Below are 20,220 nucleotides of genomic sequence, written 5' to 3' on the forward strand. Positions count from 1 at the left end.
ACAATCAAGTGCATTTTATTTTTGACTGGCACACAGCTTTGTGAAAGAATTAATTGAATCAAAGAGATTTTTAAAATAAATTCTGTTCAAAACTTAATAAACATTTTCAGGTTCCAAAACAAGTCAAATGATGAACAAAAAAATTATTAGGGTTATATTAACTAAAAGGTATAGCATTTAGGTTCTAGTATAAGTGACAGTATTCAGCGGCTGCAATTTAAGTACCATTTGTAAGAATTTTAATAAGTTATGCAATACATTACAAAATGTAAAAGGAACAAGTTTGTTCAATCTGGTTATGAATTACTGTTATATTATCATAGTTTGCAAACAATAGAGATATGTTTTTATATTGGAATAAATGCAACTCTAATATCACACAAGTGGAGATATAATATCAACAAAACTGCCTACCTAATTCATTCCCATTTTGAAACATTTAAAAGTGTAGAATCAATTGTAGTTTTTTTATTTTATAAATTTAGGTATTCAAAATTATAGGAAGCATGTAAAATGAATACAAATATTTTATTCCTGAAGCAACAATCTGTAGATATTGCTTAAATGTTTTTTCTTCGTCAAAAATATATACAAAATCCTTGAATATTATGTTAACATGCTTATTGAGCAAGTTCTTATCTATTGTAGTATTTTAAACTATACAAAAAACATTTTAACTGCCAACTTTTTAAAAATTACAACGTAAATTTAAATAGTCAAATAATACTGAATTTGTGTTCTTTTATCTCCCAAATTCCATAAAGCAGTTTGTTTGATAACAAAAACCAAGAACTTAAAGTCAAAAGTCTGTACACAAAAAGCCAATCAATGAATATATATAATCGAAAGGTGAAAACAGCAACATTGCATGAAATAAATTAAATTTTATCTAAAGTTTTAGTTTATTATAAATTAAAATGTCGAATTCGCTTCCTATTTTGCAGCCTACTTAGAAAACTTAAAGAAATTATTAACTTCAGCAAGTGCCTACAGATCTTTCTATACATTTTCACAAATAATATTGTAAAATTTAAAGATAAAGATAAAAAAAATTTAAAGCTCTTCAATATTCTTTGAAATATTTACAAAACTAAGACAACATATTTATAACTAAGGCGTAATCTTCATTAAACAACTTATTTCTAAATTTTAGATAGCCAGGTTTTCATAGAATTATTTCACAACGACCTACTTATTACGAAAAATTAGTACTTAGAAAAAAATTATCAAAATTAGCATGTTATACCTGGAATGTTTTTACTTCAACCAGACTATAAGTATTTAAAAAATACATTTACTTTGATCTCAAAAAGATATGTTACATATCAATTCAAACAAACCACAAAGTGGATAATCAAATTTAGATTATATAACAATCTCAAATTGGATAAAATTCTGTTAAACTCTTAAGGATTTATTGGAAAAGCACATGATTTAAAGTTAATAGACCATTGTAAAAGAAACGGGCAAAAAAAGCAAAACAACCATTTGTAAAGCTAAATACCAAAGTCTGAAGCAATTTTCACTTGAAGAAGAATTTCAAATTTGAATAAATTTGGGGTTAAATGTACAAGTAAAATAATAAATTATCACGATTTCTGACTAAAATACAATAAAAAGTCATTTTTCCTTCTTTAGGTTAAATTTCCTTTTAACAACTTGGAACTGTACAGAACTAATTAAACTAGGCAATTTGTACAGATTATTTATATGTTAGAGCATATTTACAGATTTATACTGGCTGTTATTATGGATTAAATTTACCAGAACAATTTTCTTTAGTTTGTTAAGAGAAATAACTAGTGACTTTTAATAATTCATGAAACTTGATACTAGCCAACCACTATAAGTTCACAACCATAACAATATATATAGCCCTATGTGAAATATTTGTTGACATTGGAGATCATTATCAGAGGAAAGACAATTAGAATAAACATTATGATTGTAAAATACCATCCTTCAGGTATACGAAACATTTGAAAGAAATAAAATAGATAATCATCTGAAACAAAATTAAATGATGAAAAATGACACGAGTAATGTGCAGTCATAAATAGAGACAAATATATAGCATTTAAACTTAATAAATACTCCAAATAATCACAAAAAGAATACAATATTGCATTGGTCACGTTATATGTTTTCTAGGTATGAGCTAGTCAACTCTTCACGCCACTCAGATAACATCTACAGGTGAGCCCAGCACTATCTGCCACTGTTTCTACACTCAATGCTTCCAAACTTGGATGACCAACAGGTCTGGCTCTACTTGAAGGCAACAACCACCCTGGAAATGATGTCAATACACTCTCTCAACTGGTCCTCTGTGATGACGAGGGGTGGGGCAAATCTGATGATGTCTCCGTGGGTTGGTTTGGCCAGCAGTCCGTTGTCGCGCAGCTTTAAACACACGTCCCATGCATCGTAATCTGAATAATAAGTGGACAGTAAATAAACATTCTAAACACACATCCAATACATTATAATCATACAATACATGACATTAAATGAATATTTTAAATACACATATGCATTGTAAACCGTATATGGTCATTAAATGAATATTTTATCCAATACATAGTAATCTAAACAATGTATCTGATAGATGAATTATTGAAACATACATCCCATGTTGTTAATATGTTATAAAATAAAAGTTTTTAAAAAATGTATTTTATTTTGGTGATAAGAGACAAGAAACTTACTGGAGTTGATGACTATAGCATTGAGCAGGCCCCTCCCCCTAACAAGGCTGACAATATCCTTAGGTAATTTCCTGAGCTCTTTCCTCAAAATCTCACCCAGATTTTTTGCATTCTCTGCCAACTTTTCTTCCTCCAGTACCTTCACAGTAAATATGTTTCTACAATTAGCTTATAATTTCCAAGTAGGGAATAGAATGTTAAAAAGGAAAATAGATCTAATCAAACAGTTTAAAATGTTTTTAAGAGAAATAAAACTGTACAACATGCCATGATTTCATTACATTTAAAGGCAGAGGTACTAAACACTACACAAAGTGTAAAAACAATTTATTTTCTGTTACCTGGCTGGAATTTTAAAAAGGTGTAAATGAATTTACCTGCAAAGATTCAAGTGCAACTTTACAAGCCAATGGGTTTCCACCAAATGTTGAGCCGTGTTCACCGGGTAGGATGGTCAACATCACTTTATCATCGGCCAGGACAGCTGAAACCTAGAGCAGAAAAATAAAATATTTTCAAATGTTGGAATATTTTTCTTTTTAAAAAATACAGCCTTCAATGAATTGGTTAGATATTAAGGTTTTATTTTTTTCCTAAAATGTGATAAAGTTAACCTTAAAAATTTGAAATGGAAAGTTATCAATACCAGTGTTTGGTTTCAACGAGGTAGAATAACTCAAACACAATAATGAAGGGAAACAATTATACAAGTTATTTCCCTTGTTAAAAACAAGCAGGTTAGTAAATTAGTCAATAGTATACCTATATTTATCAACAACAAAAAACACTAAAATACCAAACTTTTGTACATTTTATCCATCAGATTTAATCTGCGTTTCAGTAAGGTCTAAAAAATGTATTAGGTAAAAAACTATTGACAAGACTTACAGGCAACACTCCACCAGACAGAGCTTTGCCAAGAATAACCAAGTCAGGACGAACATTCTCGTGATCACAAGCCAACCGTCTGCAACATAGACAGGACCAGTTAGTTATAAAATATACTGTTAACCTTTTAAAATACATTTAATTAAATAAATTAGTTTTGGTGCTGACTGTTATTTGTTTCTACAACTGTATAGCCTACAGACAAGATACTACACTCGAGACTTTCAATTAGGAGAAATAAAAATTGTTCCATTTAATAATGTTTATGTCACTTTTTTTTAAAGTGTTTACATTAATCTGAATGAAAATTTAGTTAAGGAAGAAATACCTGCTACAATATATTTAAGTTAAATAACAGAATGACATTGTTATAACTGAGATTAGCATAGGATAGAAAACTTTTATTTTATCCCAGTTCTCTATCAGAAAAATACAAGTACTAGATCAGATTAAAAATTTGAATTAAATTTTAACAGTCCAAATATAATTAACAGCAACCAGACAGCCAATGACATGAGTACTCACTTTCCTGTCCTCCCAAGACCAGTCTGCACTTCATCAGCCACCATTAGGACATTGTACTTGGTACACAACTCTCTCACACCCTTTAAATAGCCATCTTTTGGCACAACCACACCAGCTTCCCCTTGGATGGGTTCAAACATGAATGCACAAACATTTGGGTCCTGGAGTTCTTTCTAATGAGATACAAAACTTCATAAATTAGTGTTGTGGATCTTAATAATAAGTAAACCTGAAAAATTAATTTGTATTGTACACGCAGCATGTTAAAAAAGAAAACAGTTTAAGTGGCTGACAGTGTTGTCAAGAGTAAAGTTCCTGACAGATTGGTTTTACTGCTTTGAGTCTCCAAAACACCAGTTAAACCACCTAACTGGGATAAGCGCCGACTTTAAAATAATGTACTGGTGACTGGAGGGGATGGCATGGTCATATGGTAGAGAGCTTGATAGCAAACCCAAAGGATTTGAGTTCGGATCTCTGTCCAGAGTTGAACCTGCAGGACATCCCTGGGTGAACCCCGCTCTGATAGGTACCTGACCAAGATTAAGGGACGTAAAGGCAGCTGGGCATATAGCTAACCACATATGCTGGGGTAAAAAAGCAGCTGTACTTCAACTGCCCTATGGATCATTAAGGCTCAAAGGAGAACTTCACTGGTCACTCAGCATTTTGCTGATCACAAAATTGCCTCAGTTAAGCAGAAAAACTACTTTAGCCAGCTAATTTTTTGTTTCAGGAAAAAATGTAATTCAACTTTTAAAGGAAAAACAGTGAGATGAATACAAACTTGCCTCCAAGGCTTGCAGATCATCATAAGGTACCACACTAAATCCTGGCATGAAAGGTCCATAATCCTTGTAACTGGATGGATCAGTGGATGAAGAAATAGCAGCAAGAGTTCTCCCCCAGAAATTCCCAGCAGCAAAGATGATGCGTGCTTGGTTCTCTGGCACTTTTTTCACCTTGTAGGCCCACTTTCTAGCCAGCTTACAAGCAGTTTCACCTCCTTCAACACCTGCAGATCAAAGTTTCATCAATCAATAACTGTAAACAAAATTAAAGTATTTATTTATATGTTATACAAGTATATTAATGTTATATTAATAAATTATTAATGTAGGCCTATATTATAAATATGATAAATATTAATAATAAATATTAATGTTATATTAATAAAAATTACATTTATTAAATACTGAATGCAAGTACTATTTCACTTCTTAAATCCATGATGCAGATGCAGTTCACTGATAAATTTTACTACAGCATCAGAAGTATTGTGTCATTAGCATTATGTCCAACTACCATTACTTGTTCTTACTAGAGGCAGATACCCTTCAAAGCTTTTGTGTTGGTAATTGAATGCTCTGCTACTTGAACTCTACCATGCCCTCCCTTCACAAAATGTAGGTATGTAAGTACCTGTATTCATAGGCAGAACTTTGTCATATCCAAATAATTTTGTGATGTATTCCTCATATTCTCCCAAACAGGTGTTATAAAAGGCCCTGGATGTCAATGTCACAAGATCTGCCTGTTTCTTAAGTGCAGCAATAATTCTGGGATGGCAATGGCCCTGGTTGACAGCAGAGTAGGCACTAAGAAAGTCGTAGTATTTGTTTCCTTCAACGTCCCACACGAAAACACCTGAAGTCAATTTTAATTAAACTTTGTTTAGTAAATAACATAGCTATGCAAAAATAAACTTTAAAAAAAATTAAATTCAGAATTGTGAAGTTGCATGGAAATAAAAATAACAGGAAAAGAAAATGTATGTAACTATGAATAGAATAAAATGGTAGTGTTCAACAAACCTTTGGCTTCCTTAATGGCTACTGGCATGGGATGGTAATTATGGGCTCCATATTTATCCTCTCTGTTGAAAACTTTCTCAGAGGGGTATCCAATTTTTACTGGGCCAACAGCGGGTGCAGTTTTGGTCGAGTGTTGTCTGAGCGCTCTTGTCACAACAACAGCTGTATGTTGCAAAGGCTTCTGTATCTGGCTTAGCATCTTCAATTTACTCACTATAAAAATATCAGGATAAATTAATGAATAACAAGAAATAAAACTGAATATTTATGATTTAAAACACTAAACAAATGTGAAGTACAATTCAGTTCAGCCTTATATTTGAGCAAAGATACTTATTTCAATCATTTATATACACTTAAATTTTCTCAACATTGCATCATTTAAAAATGAACATAAATCAATGGGGATTATGCATATTTTCTCCCAGAAGGTGGTAAACAGACAAAATCAATGTCAATGTCAGCACAGAATGTATGAAGGTAATATAAACTAAATTTCTGAAGTCTAAGATTATAACCAAGTCCAGTTGTCTGAGAAATTGATTCATATAACTTTAGGGTTATGAAGCAAACAGTTTAACGTCTTGAAAAAATGTTTTGAGTAGAATATAGTTTGTAATGAGCTGCAAGGATTGTAAGAAGTTGATTTTATTCTAAAAATGTGCTAATGTGAGTTTACTCTGTGACATCGTTTTACCCAACATCAATGGTCAAATGCTTCTGAATACATGATGCTATCTTAATACCACTACACCCTAAAAAGTGTTTCATCATAGTTTACATATTGTCACATAACTACTATTTTAAGAATGTCCATTTTTTTTTTATCTTTCAAATATTTTAATAAAAACATATATATATAATTAATATTAAAAACTTTAAAAGAAGCTAAAACTATGCATGTAAAAAAAAAATTAAGAAAATTCCACAAATCAATAAGACCTTAAAAGAAATAATTAGCACATCATTAATTGCACAAGACAAGATGCAAACTCAAACACACCTAGACAGAGCTTAATTAGCCTTGTGAACTTTAGGTCACTAAGTGTGTCAATCTAAACCTAAGTCCTGCATTTATAGCAGCATTTTTTTAAAGTGCAGATATCCCACGTTTCAAGATCCCCCCTCAAGGCATGATAACAAAATGTTTATTAAATTGTTAGGCTGATAAAACTACTTCAACTTATCCTAATTAATTTGTGTATGCATCCACCTGGATGGAGAGAGAGATAAAGAACTTGAGGAAGTCAAGTATCCTGATCAGTTTATTTACCTAGAGGCTTTGACTTCAAATGGGGAAAAGTACACATAGAAAACCTTTGAACCAGAGATGAACTTGTGTGAACAGACTCAAAAGTTCATATTTGCTAAGAACAATGCTAATTTGTCTCTTTTTAACAAAACCTTTGTTACGGTCATTCCTTGTGACTGATTTATTCACAGTAAATTACACCTTTAATTGTGAGAAAAAATGTATAACATTGGCTCTTTTAAAAAGCATAGTTGACTGTGAAGTTTAAAATTATTTTTGGAGAGTTACTATATTCAAAAAACACTTGATATTTTATAGCAGGGATGTTTTTTTCAACAATACATTCCTGTGTTTGCTTCAACCACAGCATTCTCTTAGTTAACCTTTAGAGCATAACAGCAAAAATGCTTTATAGGCCAAAGGCACAGATGCTTACCTATAACTTTGTAACTTACTCAGTAGCTTGAAAATATTTTTATTGAAAGGAAACTGAGTATTGATTATACTGCCTAGTTTCAGTGTAATATGTAACAGCTGATCCTATTTGTCAGTGTTTCTGCACTTAGTTTCTACTTACTACATTTTAACCAAATCCAACAGTGTTGTACACAAAGTTATGAACTTTCAAGATGAACTTAGTTTGTAGACAATGAAAAGTTGGAAATAATCAAATGTTTAATCCACTGGACAAGCTGTACTTATAACTGTTTAAACTCTCAACCATCAAAATACTTCTAAAAAAAACTGGGCCAAAATAAAAAACCAGGCTAAAGTTTATCAATTAATCCTAAGGATATTAATCTGTTTGGAGCACAAGGTTCACAGAAACTGGGACAGTTTTATTTACATATTCAGCTTTTCTTCCTTGTATCATAAATTTAAAGTTGTATCATAAAGTAGCAAAATCTTTCAAATAACTTCACACAAACTATTTGCAATTATTGGGAACTACTAAAAACATGTAGAGCACTAGACTGCTAACCCAAAAGTCTTGAGTTCAAATCTGGGTTCAAGTCAGTAGAACGTCCCTGAGTCCACCCATCTCCACTGGGTACAAAACTCACATTAGGGAATGCTAAGCGGCTGAGCATAGTGCTGATCACACTATCCCTTCATATGCCAAGGTCACAGAAACAAGTGAACTCTACTTCACTTACACCATGGACCATGGAGTTCAAAAAGGTAACTCTACTAGAAAATATATATTAAAATGAATATGCTACAAATGCAGACTCATACAACAGGTTAAATAGGAAAATACTAGTTTTTTTCTTATATCATTAAAGGAAATAACCATAATTCATCTTAACACTTTGGGGCAGTTTAAACCTGTTTAAATATAGATACTCGTTAACCTACATTATTATAATACGTGTGTGATAAACGGAGGTCAAGATTAAATTTTATCTGTCATACCTCAGGATCATGCATGCCCTGCATGCAGTGTGACCTTTAAAATTAAACATCTTCAAGATAATCCGCAGGATAACCCTACAGGGGAGGTTACCATGATTAATATTCCAACAAGAAACTAGATGCTGCACTAAGTCTTTTGGGTAGACCCTACATCATCCCATCATTCCCCTTTAAAATGGATGTGATCTAAACACCAAGAGGAAATTATTTGTATAGTTATTCTTTATGACCTTGGTGTCTTTAATAGGCCTACCTGTTATAGTTAATACCAAGGACAGATAATTTTTAAAATATTTTTTTAATAGGCTGTTGCCTCCCCCTTGGTAAAAAAATTTAAATGATTACTGTTATTGACACAAAAAATGATTAAAGTTGTGGAAGAAGATAAGGCAAACATTCAAACTTTTTAATGAAGTCTTGAGGATGTTTACTGTATGATTAAAAGAAACTCAATTTTAGTAGACAATATGTGTCTAAACTGTAAAATGTTTGCATGATGCTGACCAAGAAGTTGAATATGGATTCCCTCACATAAAATATAAAGTACCACTCTCACCTTTGCCTAAACACTCATATTTTGCATTTGAATGGTATTATTTATGATTTAACTTGTCACGGTAAATTCATAAAATAATGTTAAAATCAGCATATGATGAGACTTTCTTCATGTTAAAAGCAATCATATATCAGATGAATAATAAAGTTAGGAGATTTATAAAGATAGGTTACTTTTCATTACAAACAGTACAAATGGGTTTTATTCCTTTCCTCGCCCTCCCCCCCCCCAATTAAAAATTACAATGATAGATCATGTGTGCACCCTATCTTTTGCCTTTCTTTGAACTAAATATTTACATTAGAATCTATAGCTAATCTAATACTACATAGTAATTAATACAAAAGCATTACTTTAATAATGAGAGCGGTAGACCTTACTGATTACTTTGGTAATAGTTATAGTAAGTTACAGTAATAGGCTATAAATATTAAAGTAATAAAGAATAAGAACTATAGTACTATAGAGACCCTTTATATTTAATAGGCCTAGTGAACTTAATATCTAAATAATTAAAATGTAACTAATTTACTAGAATCTAGATCTATAATACTACTACACACTACATAGATTTATATTCTAGATCTATATCTATTATTATCTATTATCTAGATTGGTGATAATATAGTAATATTAGACCTAGTAATAAGTATAACAAGTAGATCTATAAGTAATAACTTAGTAAATTAGTAAGTGTTGGGAACCTAAAATATAAGGCATAATAATTAACAATTTTTTAAACAAATATATAATATTAATAGAGTCTAGGTCCATTCTAGATTTAGATCTAGAGAATCTAGATCTAGATCTAGATTTTATCTATTAAAGTTCAAATTTAAATAAAGGTTGACGTCGCGCAAAAGTAGTGAGCTGTGGAAAACGTTTATTACCAGTTTACTCTGAGTTTTATACTTACAGACTTACAATCTTACAGTAGTCTTAGTCTAGAATCTAGATAGATCTAGACTAGATCTGGAGTCTAGTTACTGAGTGTAAGTGAAGTAAGTCGTAAGTCAAGTGTTTTTGTTTTTACTTTAATTTAATTTAACCTAGCGATGGCGATGATTACTTGGATACTTGATTAGCCGCTAGCGGCATTAGCAGCCGAGACTCATTTATTTTAGTTTTGTAAAATATTATCATTAGGTAGATTTAGATTCTAGATTCTAGTCTATATGCCATAAATATAAAGTGGCTTAAAAATACTACACACAGTGCTACTCACAACAAACTAACGGCGAAACTGCTTGCTTGAACTGCTTTCACTGAACTGGTGTCGTGCGAATAAAGCGTAGATCTAGGTTTAAGCAGTTTGGTGATTTTCCAGTGTGTCTGTGATGCAAGAGTTACGTGCCGCTGCTCCCGAGACCTTGACTTTTTGACCGATAAAAATTAGTACAAACTAGTAGTAACATGGCAGGTATTTCGCTGGCGTGGTGCTGAGTTGTGTAAGGAGGGAACATAATCTTGCGATATGAGAAATCTCCAACACCTACCCCTATCTATCACCCACCCACACGTTATTGGGGATTAGAAATAAGAGAGAGCGACTATGCAACGTTTGGCAGAGATTCTAGTCTAGCACACGAACGATTGATCAGGGCCGACCTTAAATGACGTCACACGAGAGGGGGAGTAGCTTTAGAAAAAGGGGAGTTAAGAAAGTCTGCTGACAGCTGACACTAATTTTTTTTTATAATATTTAGTTTAACAGTTATTTCGCATTTTTTTAAGAAATTTTATTTGTGTAATAATTACGTATTAATAGGTCTATAATTAATCTAGACCAAGCTTTATAGTTTAGATAAAGACTGCAGTTTTAAAAAGGGTAAATTTACTAAACCTGCAGTTCGTGACGGAGTCCACGTGTGGCGGAGAATTTGTTGAAGTGAGACGTAGATCTACATTTTACGTAGAGGAGTCTGAATTTTTCTGTAACGTGTGGTGAAAAGAGGGGGAAGGAAGAGAAAAAGGATTTTTTTTAAAATTAATGACATTTTTCCACGATCGATTAAGTTAATTAACCATGCATCAGGTAAAGATAACAGGGCTTATTTAGTTAGTACAGTCACGTGACACGTCTAGGTTTAAGTAACATTGTTACTGTTCATGCAAGAGTAAAAGTAAAAAAAAAAAAAATCAAGAGCCCACCCTCGTAAATACTCTTAGACTACGTTGGGAAAATTTGCTCCGGGCGCCCACTTGACAGCGTTCGTACATTTACACCAGCTGTAAATAATAGTTTCCTCAGTTTGCTGATGTAATAAGTTTTATGTTAAATCAGCCATGGAGGTTGGGCGAAGGTATTGAATTAAACAGGAATCAGGGGCGTAGCGGGGAGGGGGGGGCGGACCGCACCGGGTGACACCAATTAGGGGGGGGGGGGTGACACCAAGGCAAAAAATAGCAAAAATATATAGAGAAAAACTTGAGGGGGGGTGCAAATCGAAAGTTTGAAAGTTTGTCCCCGGGAAGGGTCGCTACGCCTCTGGGGGGGGGGGGGGGGGGGGGTGACACATTAAGTGCCGCACCGGGTGACACCCGACCTCGCTACGCCACTGACAGGAATATCATACTCCTTCATCTTGTATACAACACCCTCCCCCCACTTCACCCATCCCGACGTTTTAAAATTTGAATCAATGCATCGGTCCACTGGCGGTCAAAGTCAAGCAATAAATAAACACGGATTATGAAGAAATCACGCGCTCTAGTGATGACGGGATAAACAAGACGACAACACGCTGTGGTTACCCATCGATCTCCCCCCCCCCCCCGTGGCTCACCCCCCCCACCCCCCCCCCCCCCCCCCCCCCCCCCCCGTGGCTCAGGTCTAGGCCTGTGGTCTGAACCTCTGTTGGTGAGCAACGAATGGGACAAAAATTAAAAGCCGAAGATCGATAATCTAAAGTGTGATGTGCGTCACGGACATGTGCTCAGTGGCGGAGCTACCGTAAAGCTAGCGTAAGCAAGGCATAGGGGTCCGAGGCAAATAGGGGACCTTTTTCGAAAGTTTGAGGGGGGTGCACATCGAAAGTCTGAGGGGGGGGGGTGTGCAAATCGAAAGTCTGAGTGAGGGGGGGGGGGGGTGCAATCGAAAGTTTGTCCCCGGTCGCCGGGAAGGGTCGCTACGCCTCTGAGGGGCCCACTAACACTTTTTGCATAGGGGCCCAACAATCCTAGCTACGCTACTGCATGTGCTGATATTTCTGCAGTGGGGAAATGTAAAGACACTTGGGATTGATTAAAATCATAAAATAAAGTTGATTCGTTTCTTCTTCTTTTTTTTTTTTTTTTGTTTTTAGTTTATTCATCTTTCGAAAATGTAATCAGCAGTTAGTCAAAGATTCAATATAATCGATTAGGCTAGATTAATTAAACTGTTGTTTGTAGCTTAAGTTACGACACAAGGGTAATGTAGGGGTTAATAGACAAGACAAGGAAAACATTTTGATAACGATGTCTACTAAGTTCACTTTACAATAACAAATTAAGTGTTATCTTCATCATCATCTTTAACGTAACAAACTGACAGAGACGTGAAGCACATCTAGCGTAGAAAATCAAGTATCTTTCTGACATTCAATTATTTGCATTACCGTCTGCTTCATTTTCTGCCAAGTTTTTTTTTTTTTTAAATTTTGAAAGTTTTTATTTTTATCTTTCTTATTTTTCATTTGGGGCTATAATCTAGAATCTAGTTAAAAACGTTGGATAACAATTGGTGGTGGGGGGGGGGGGGGGTGTCTATCCTCCATATACTCCTATGCCTTTGCTTTGGATATTTTAGTGTTAGCCCTGCTAGGGGGGGATACCTTAAAATCTACCCTTCTAGGCTTAACTAACTAATCTGTCCGGTCAGTGCAACCGTGGTAGAACCCACAGTGGTTAAACCCTAACCTTAGTCTAAATAATAAGCTACTAAAATAAAACAAAAACTTTTACAGTTAATAAAATTTATTTATCAAGAATGACTAATATAGATTTATTCAACAAAATATGGAACCAAAAGTTATAAAAAAAGAATAGATAAAACTGACACAAAACAGAACCAAACGAAACAAACTTTTTACATCAAACAAAACATTACGTTTGACCATTTGCTGGTGTTGCGCCGACTTATGATGTCTAGGATGGTCCAGGCCCTGACACACAGAAACCTCCCTTCATCCATTCTCGACATCCAAAAGTCCACACCAAACAAAACACTACGTAAAACCACTACGTACAATACATTACGTAGAACACAATACGTACACAACAAACTTTTTACACCAAACAAAACAATTCATATATAACAAAACACCCAGCCAAGTTGCCCAAGCAACCTCACTCCAACGCACAAAGCGCGACCACAGAAGCTGACCTGACCTACATTCTGGCGGTCAAAAAAAGGAAGAAATTATCCGAGTGGTCAGTTTATATACTGACCACTTCGGACGGAAGGGGGACCCCGTGGCCTGTTCCCCATGGGACCACCATGCACTCCCAGATTCGCAACAAATAAAATTAATACAAAATAAATAATCCATTCACCTGCTCACATTAGTAACAAATGTGTCCTTAATCACGCGCATAGCGTTACATATCATAATCTTTACTGAGTATGTAGGCTGTACCCCAGGCACCGCATAGTGTAGGACAGGGGTCTCCAAACTTTTCAGTCCGAGGGCCGCATTAACTATCAAATTTCAATTCGGGGGCCAGTTTCTTCCAGGCATGTCGTGATTTTTCTGAGCAAAGTTCCTCAGCCATCACCAACAAACGTTTTTTTCCGTGGACAGAAAGATCTCCTCGGGCCGGACGAGAGGATCTCGCGGGCCGCATTCGGCCCGCGGGCCGTAGTTTGGAGACCCCTTGTGTAGGACATTGTAGGGAAGGTCGCGACCAAGAGACCATCTGCTACGGATTATTCTTTTAAATTAGATGACTTATTAATTAACTGACAGATTATTTCATAAGAACTAATTAATTATATATTTAATATTGAGTTATGTTAATCTTATACTTTTCCGCAGACTAACTAGCATTTTAGGCACTCCAGGGGAAGTCACTCATCCCACTAGCCCAGGGGTCGGCAACCTTTTAAGTTGAGACGGAAGAGCCAAAAGTTACAATTTACAAAATTTTCCAGTTTTTAAAGAGCCACAATTTTTTTCAATATATGATAATTGATTTGGATTATGTAAATAAATTTGATTTGTTATTAAAATAAATAGCTTTAAATATGAAATAATATTTATTCATATAAAACATACACGTTTCACTACAGTAATAAAATTAGTAATCAAATAATATAAGAATAGGAATATCCCTATCATGTAATATTAAATAAATAATTATTTCTCTGTCTTTACGGATATCACGGGCTCATCCCTTTAAATTTTGTAAAGTAACATATCATCATATATGAGAACCATGTAGATACTTATTATTAGTTCGTTCATTTATATTAAAAATTGGTCAAAAAAAAAAAAAGAAGAAAAAAAAATCACGGGTTCAGGAGGCATCTGCCATTATCCAGGCAGGCCTCAACACGACAAACTCCGACTAACTGTCCTTGGATATCGGTTTGATTACCTTGTATCGATTACTTCTGTCCTTTGGTTCTCACTAGGCTTATCTTCCACCCCACAGAGCCCAGTGTAAACTCGTACCCCACCGTCCAGTACCCAGCTCGACCGTAGGAAGCTAATAACTAAAACACTACGTCACTCAGATCAAATTAATGATTACTGACCGATAGGGGAATGCATTCTGAATAAAATAACATTCCCCATTCAAAGATTTCGAAAAAGTCGGCACTTGGCAGTGGCAAGAATGGAATTGTTGTCATGGGGCTGTCTACAGCACGGATGTAGGGCTGGGCCTGGTGCCCAAGCGGCTGTTAGTTGTCCGTATACTTTCTACTGCACCTATTCTCACTGTTCTCTGATGAGTGTGTTTATCCTGTTTAAAGTTGTGTTTCTTTACAGTGTAGGCCTAATATTTATTTTGAATTTTGAAAATGAAATAATATAATTATTAATATTTGTGAAAAGAGTTGGAGAGCCGAATTTTGACATCAAAAGAGCCGCATGCGGCTCGCGAGCCGTAGGTTGCCGACCCTGCACTAGCCCTATGGTTAGGTCTCCCATGACTGCAGTTCTAGAATTGTGAAATAGCTGAGGGCTTAAATAACGACCATTGACAAAGACGGGTCATCGGTGAGCAGAATTAGGCCGGCATCAACTACTAACAGATCTAGAACTTGAGCTTTTGTCTTATGTGTGGAGTTGCTAATAAATTAAAAAGACAATCGCAGATGAGGATCAGTCAGACCTACTCCAGCACTGTCAGCCCAGACACCCAGAAGCACGTCTACCCCGCCTAGCAGAGGCGTAGCGACCCGGGGACAAACTTTTCGATTTGCACCCCCCCCCCCCCCCCCTCAAAGCAAAGATTTCGATTTGCACCCCCCCCCCTCAAACTTTCGATTTCTACCCCCCCCCCCCTCAAATTTTCGATTTGCACCCCCCTCAAAACTTTCGATTTGCACACCCCCCCCCCTCTCAAACTTTCGATTTGCACCCCCCCCCCCCCTCAAGATTTCGATTTGCACACCCCCCGCCTCAAACTTTCGATTTGCGCCCCCCTCAACCTTTCAATTTATTTTTCCAACCCATTTTGGCGCCCCCTAAGGTCGGCGCCCAGGGACATATGTATACAAGAAAAAAATATTGTCACTTCAGACTGAATTATATTGCACTGGAAAGGGGGTGGGTCATATTTTTAGAATTGTTTTTTTTAAATAAGAAAATAAAGTATTTTGATATTTGTTTTCTTGTTCTAAGACTTGTTTATTTCTGACCTCAATGTCAAACGACAGATAAATCAGACTTGAGTGTTTGTTACAAAGGTACAAGATAAAACTTCTCATGTTTTGAATTTTAAAAAAAAACAACAGACCAGCTATCTTATGTTATTTTTTTTATTTACATAGTAGTTTAAGCAACCGCATTGTGTAGCTACGCCTCTGTATAAACCTATTGCTAAAAACGATATACAACCCATTGTTTCTTTTTATGGCTGAAAACCTAGGCATTGACCGTTTTAACACAGTGTGTGTTTGCTTAAAAGGTGTCACCCTACTTAGTGGGTGATACAGGACCATAAAAAATACCACCAGGCATCTAGAATGCAAAGTTGTTTAGCCTAAATTCGATTGTAATGAAATCTTTTTAGAATAAAGAAATCTTGCTATAACTATATATTTTTTTAAAGCTTTTGTAGCTAAAACGAAACCCATCTGCGACCAAGTTGCGAGGGTTGCATCATACAAAATCATATAGGCTGGCAATGAGAGTGTAATATTTGTATGAAGTGAAAAGTGGATTTTAGCGAATTCATGGGCGGGGGTTGGTGAGGAGCGTTAAAGGAATTTTTATATATATATATTTTTTTTTTTCATTAGATTAATTCTATATATATATAGATATGACATAATCAAGTCCCCGCTAACTCTTACGTTAGTAAAAGTAATATGTAACTTACATGTTACAAAAATGGAAAGTAAGTTTTTTTGCAAAATGTTTGTTTCTCCAAATACAATCTTGTGCGTAGTAAAATATAAAATAAAATAATGTTATCGAACAAATAACCTACATTCCCTCCCACACCTCATTCGTTATTGATGTTTAAGGCTGGGATGTTTTATACAAAAGTAATCAGATTAGAATAGAAGTGGCAACATCTTGTTGCTTTCACTAAAACAAGATGACTTACGTCCCCTGATGTGGCAAGAATGCCGGCTGCTCTACCATAAGATGTAAACGCTACTTAAAGCCCCATTGCATTCAGAATAGAACTTCCAATTCTTAATACCTGACCTGATTTATTATTAGAACTTACAGAGATTTGTTGTGTATGACGTCAATGATTTGTGGGGTATGACCTTCAAATAAGTGTGTCATAGTTTGGTATAAAAAAATATTTTTTACCCCTGATCTGGACGAGTCTCTGAGCCAAGTACAGCTAAGAAATGGGGCAATAAATACATTTGGAATCAATATGTTCTTTAAGGAAGAATAAACTGATGTAATAAATGTGATATTTCAGGAACACTAAGATAAAATGCTATTTATTCATTTTAAACAAATATGGTCCTTTCAGGGTTTTTTTTTTTTTTTTTTTTTTTTTTTTTTTTTTTTTTTTTTTTTTTTTTTTTGGTAAAAAAAATTACAATTGGTTGGCGACCCCCCTCCCCCCCGACCCACACACACACTACACACACCTATTTCAAAATACAAGTGAAATATAACAAGAAAAATGCAAATAAATGTCTACGTTTTAAAGTGCTGTGAGGTTACGCATGATACGAATAACAAGAAACATAAACAAATAAAATACTTAAAAAAAACTTTTTAAAAAACCACGTTTTTCTTGTGGACTAAAAAGTAGAAAATAAATTTTTCTTTTGTGCTTCCTCGAGCTGTGCAGGTTCTTGTGATGACTGACAAAAAACGTGGGTACGTTCACCATCAAATTTCCCGACCCATCTGCCCGATCCACGTTTTTTGTCAGTCATCACAAGAACCTGCACAGCTCGAGGAAGCACAAAAGAAAAATTTATTTTCTACTTTTTAGTCCACAAGAAAAACGTGGTTTTTTTAAAAAGTTTTTTTTAAGTATTTTATTTTCTCCTTTTTAGTCCGTTGCTACACATGAAAAACGTGGTTTTTAAAAAAGTTTTTTATATAGTTTATTTTCTACTTTATCTAATGACTTGATTAAGTATGACTTGACTAAGTGTTTATAAATACACGGACTAAAAAAATCTTGAGCGACCAGGATTGGAACCTGGGTTGTCGCGGCCACAACGCGAAGTACTAACCACTATACGATCACGGCCAGTGCGCTCACATCGATTGGGGCCGAAGTAACTGTGTCTATAAGCCTCCAGTCTTGTCGGTATCTTTAGAAAATCATGTCCTCAATTTTATGGTCCTTGGGGCGTAATTAAATTAAGCTAATTACGGTCTCTAATTGCTAGTTTTTATGATTGCATCTGAAATTGTTAGGCGAAAGTAGCCTGTATGCCAAATTTCAGATCTGTAGAGCAATCAGAAGTGGGCTAATTTTCGATGTCAATTTTAACAACAAACAAACCAATCCACAAACGCGAAGCTGAGTTAAGAAAAACGTGTTAAAAAGGTTGAAAAACTCGTTCAAGGATTTGGTCCTGGCAGTAGCAGTTTGGTAGTGTACGCCTAGACAACGTCCCGTAACTCTGACACAGACTAGGTCCCATAACTCTGACCTGTTACAAGATCTATCGGAATATCAAATCTACACACTACAGTTCTCCCGACGTGTGTAACTGTAGCACTCGAGTACAACAATAAAAAAAATATAAAAAACCAGGGCAGACTCTGCAGGTGTTTGTGCAAGTCGTGAGTAGGTTGGGGGGAGGGGGGGGGGTCTGATCGGCATGCTGTACCCTACAATATAAACATGCTAGTTGCCAAAAAAAAAAAACCTCTCCTCCTTGACGTTCCTTGCATATGTTTACCCCGCGTGCTGCCTTTGCTTTTATCCCAGACAAGGTTTTCCCCTTTAGACTTTGTTATTTGGTGAAGGAAATTTTCTTATAGGTACATCCAAAAATATTTCCTACGGACTTATCTAACTGCCAGCTATTTTTTTTTTTGTAGCCCTAACGTCAGCGATAATTATAAATTAATTTTCCGCCCGCTTGAAAACGAATTTTTACCACGATAAACGCTTTTTTAAAATTATTTTTTATTTTGTAGAAACGCTTAACTTAACCTCAGCTGAGGGATTGAAAAATAGTGTACAAAAACAATTGAGTTATCGTTCCTGTGCCCCGTATACCTACTTTACGTTGTCTACGCTAAGGCTCTATCTTAATTAAAAAGTTTGATAATGGGTTGTCGTTAAGTCGGCCTTTAATTAAAAAGTCGTAAATTTAATAACATCAATTTGAAGATTAGCTTAGAAGATTTTTTTTTAATGGGGAATTTAGAGCAATTAAGTTCCACATAAGAGACCTGTTAGACTCAGTAATATTAATGTACCGAATATCCGAAAATGTGAACGTTAATGAACAGCAATTAAACAAAAACATTTCTTTCTAGGTTCTGCTCTGAGTATATGGGACAGCGTGGTCGGATGGTAGAGCCAGTGGCGTAGCCAGGATCGTCTCAAGGGGGGGGGGGTTCCAATTTTTACCAGGGGACAAACTTTCGATTTGCACCCCCCTCAAACTTTCGATTTGCACCCCCCCCCCCTCAAACTTTTGATTTGCACCCCCCCCTCTCAAACTTTCGATTTGCACCCCCCCCCCCCCCTCAAACTTTCGATTTGCACCCCCCCCCCTCAAACTTTCGATTTGCACCCCCCCCCCCCGAAACTTTCGATTTGCAACCCCCCCTCATACTTTTTATATATACCGAGGGGTCTATGGGGGGGTGGGGTTTATGACCCCCCCTAACCCCCCCCCTGCCTACGCCACTGGGTAGAGCGCACGGGGATTATCTCGAGGTCGGATCCGGGTTCGAGTCCGTAGGACGCCACTGAGTTGACCCATCTCGGAAGTTTACCTGACTAAATGAAAGTAAAGGTGGCTGGGGCATAGTGTTAACTATATATGCGAAGGTTCCTAGAAACAGGTTAACTTTACTTCACCTGCCTCTTAAATCGCCAGGTGCGAAAGTATTAGATAATTAGAGGACCCCACAATCAGAGGCGTAGTGAGGGGGGTGCGGACCGCACCGGGGTGACACCATTTAAGGGGGTGACACCAAGGCAAAAAAAATAGCAAAATATATAGAGAAAAATTTAAGGGGGGTGCAAATCGAAAGTTTGAGGGGGGGGGGGGTGCAAATCGAAAGTTTGTCCCCGGGAAGGGTCGCTACGCTTCTGGGAAGGGGGTGACACCATTAAGTGCCGCACAGGGTGACACCCGACCTCGCTACGCCACTGCCTACAATAGTAATTTTAATTAAACCAGAAACATTACGAAGTAAGGAATAGTCCTGGTTTTGCATTAAGGAAATAATT

General features: G+C 35.8%; 1 protein-coding gene across 3 annotated transcripts; it reads right to left on the bottom strand.

Moving 5' to 3' along the window:
* Window positions 1-545: 545 nt before the first annotated feature.
* LOC131933250 (ornithine aminotransferase, mitochondrial) lies at window positions 546-10,609 on the bottom strand. 3 transcript variants are annotated; one of them, XM_059290028.1, is made up of 9 exons: window positions 10,385-10,609; window positions 5,936-6,148; window positions 5,544-5,768; window positions 4,913-5,136; window positions 4,122-4,294; window positions 3,597-3,675; window positions 3,086-3,199; window positions 2,709-2,847; window positions 546-2,432 (listed from the first exon to the last, which is right to left on the bottom strand). In XM_059290028.1, the coding sequence occupies exons 2-9, from the start codon at window positions 6,132-6,134 to the stop codon at window positions 2,269-2,271; spliced, it is 1,317 nt and encodes a 438-aa protein (XP_059146011.1). In that variant the 5' UTR covers window positions 6,135-6,148; window positions 10,385-10,609; the 3' UTR covers window positions 546-2,268. The 3 variants fall into 3 exon arrangements, with proteins under 3 accessions (XP_059146011.1, XP_059146013.1, XP_059146012.1); XM_059290030.1 differs by lacking the exon at window positions 10,385-10,609 and adding an exon at window positions 7,624-7,641; XM_059290029.1 differs by lacking the exon at window positions 10,385-10,609 and adding an exon at window positions 6,939-6,978.
* Window positions 10,610-20,220: the final 9,611 nt, after the last annotated feature.

The sequence above is a fragment of the Physella acuta genome, unplaced genomic scaffold (genome assembly GCF_028476545.2).
Source record: "Physella acuta isolate Inbredline_101_S28 unplaced genomic scaffold, ASM2847654v3 ptg002418l, whole genome shotgun sequence".
NCBI lineage: Eukaryota > Metazoa > Mollusca > Gastropoda > Physidae > Physella > Physella acuta.

What these genes read in the sequence shown, in the direction of transcription:
- LOC131933250 (XM_059290028.1), bottom strand. Translation starts at nt 6,134, where the DNA reads ATGCTAAGCCAGATACAGAAGCCTTTGCAACATACAGCTGTTGTTGTG. An exon ending in TTGCACTTGAATCTTTGCAG is followed by an intron (nt 2,848 to 3,085) that starts GTAAATTCATTT and finishes TTTACTGTGAAG; the next exon opens with GTACTGGAGGAAGAAAAGTT. An exon ending in TGCTATAGTCATCAACTCCA is followed by an intron (nt 2,433 to 2,708) that starts GTAAGTTTCTTG and finishes CTTATTATTCAG; the next exon opens with ATTACGATGCATGGGACGTG.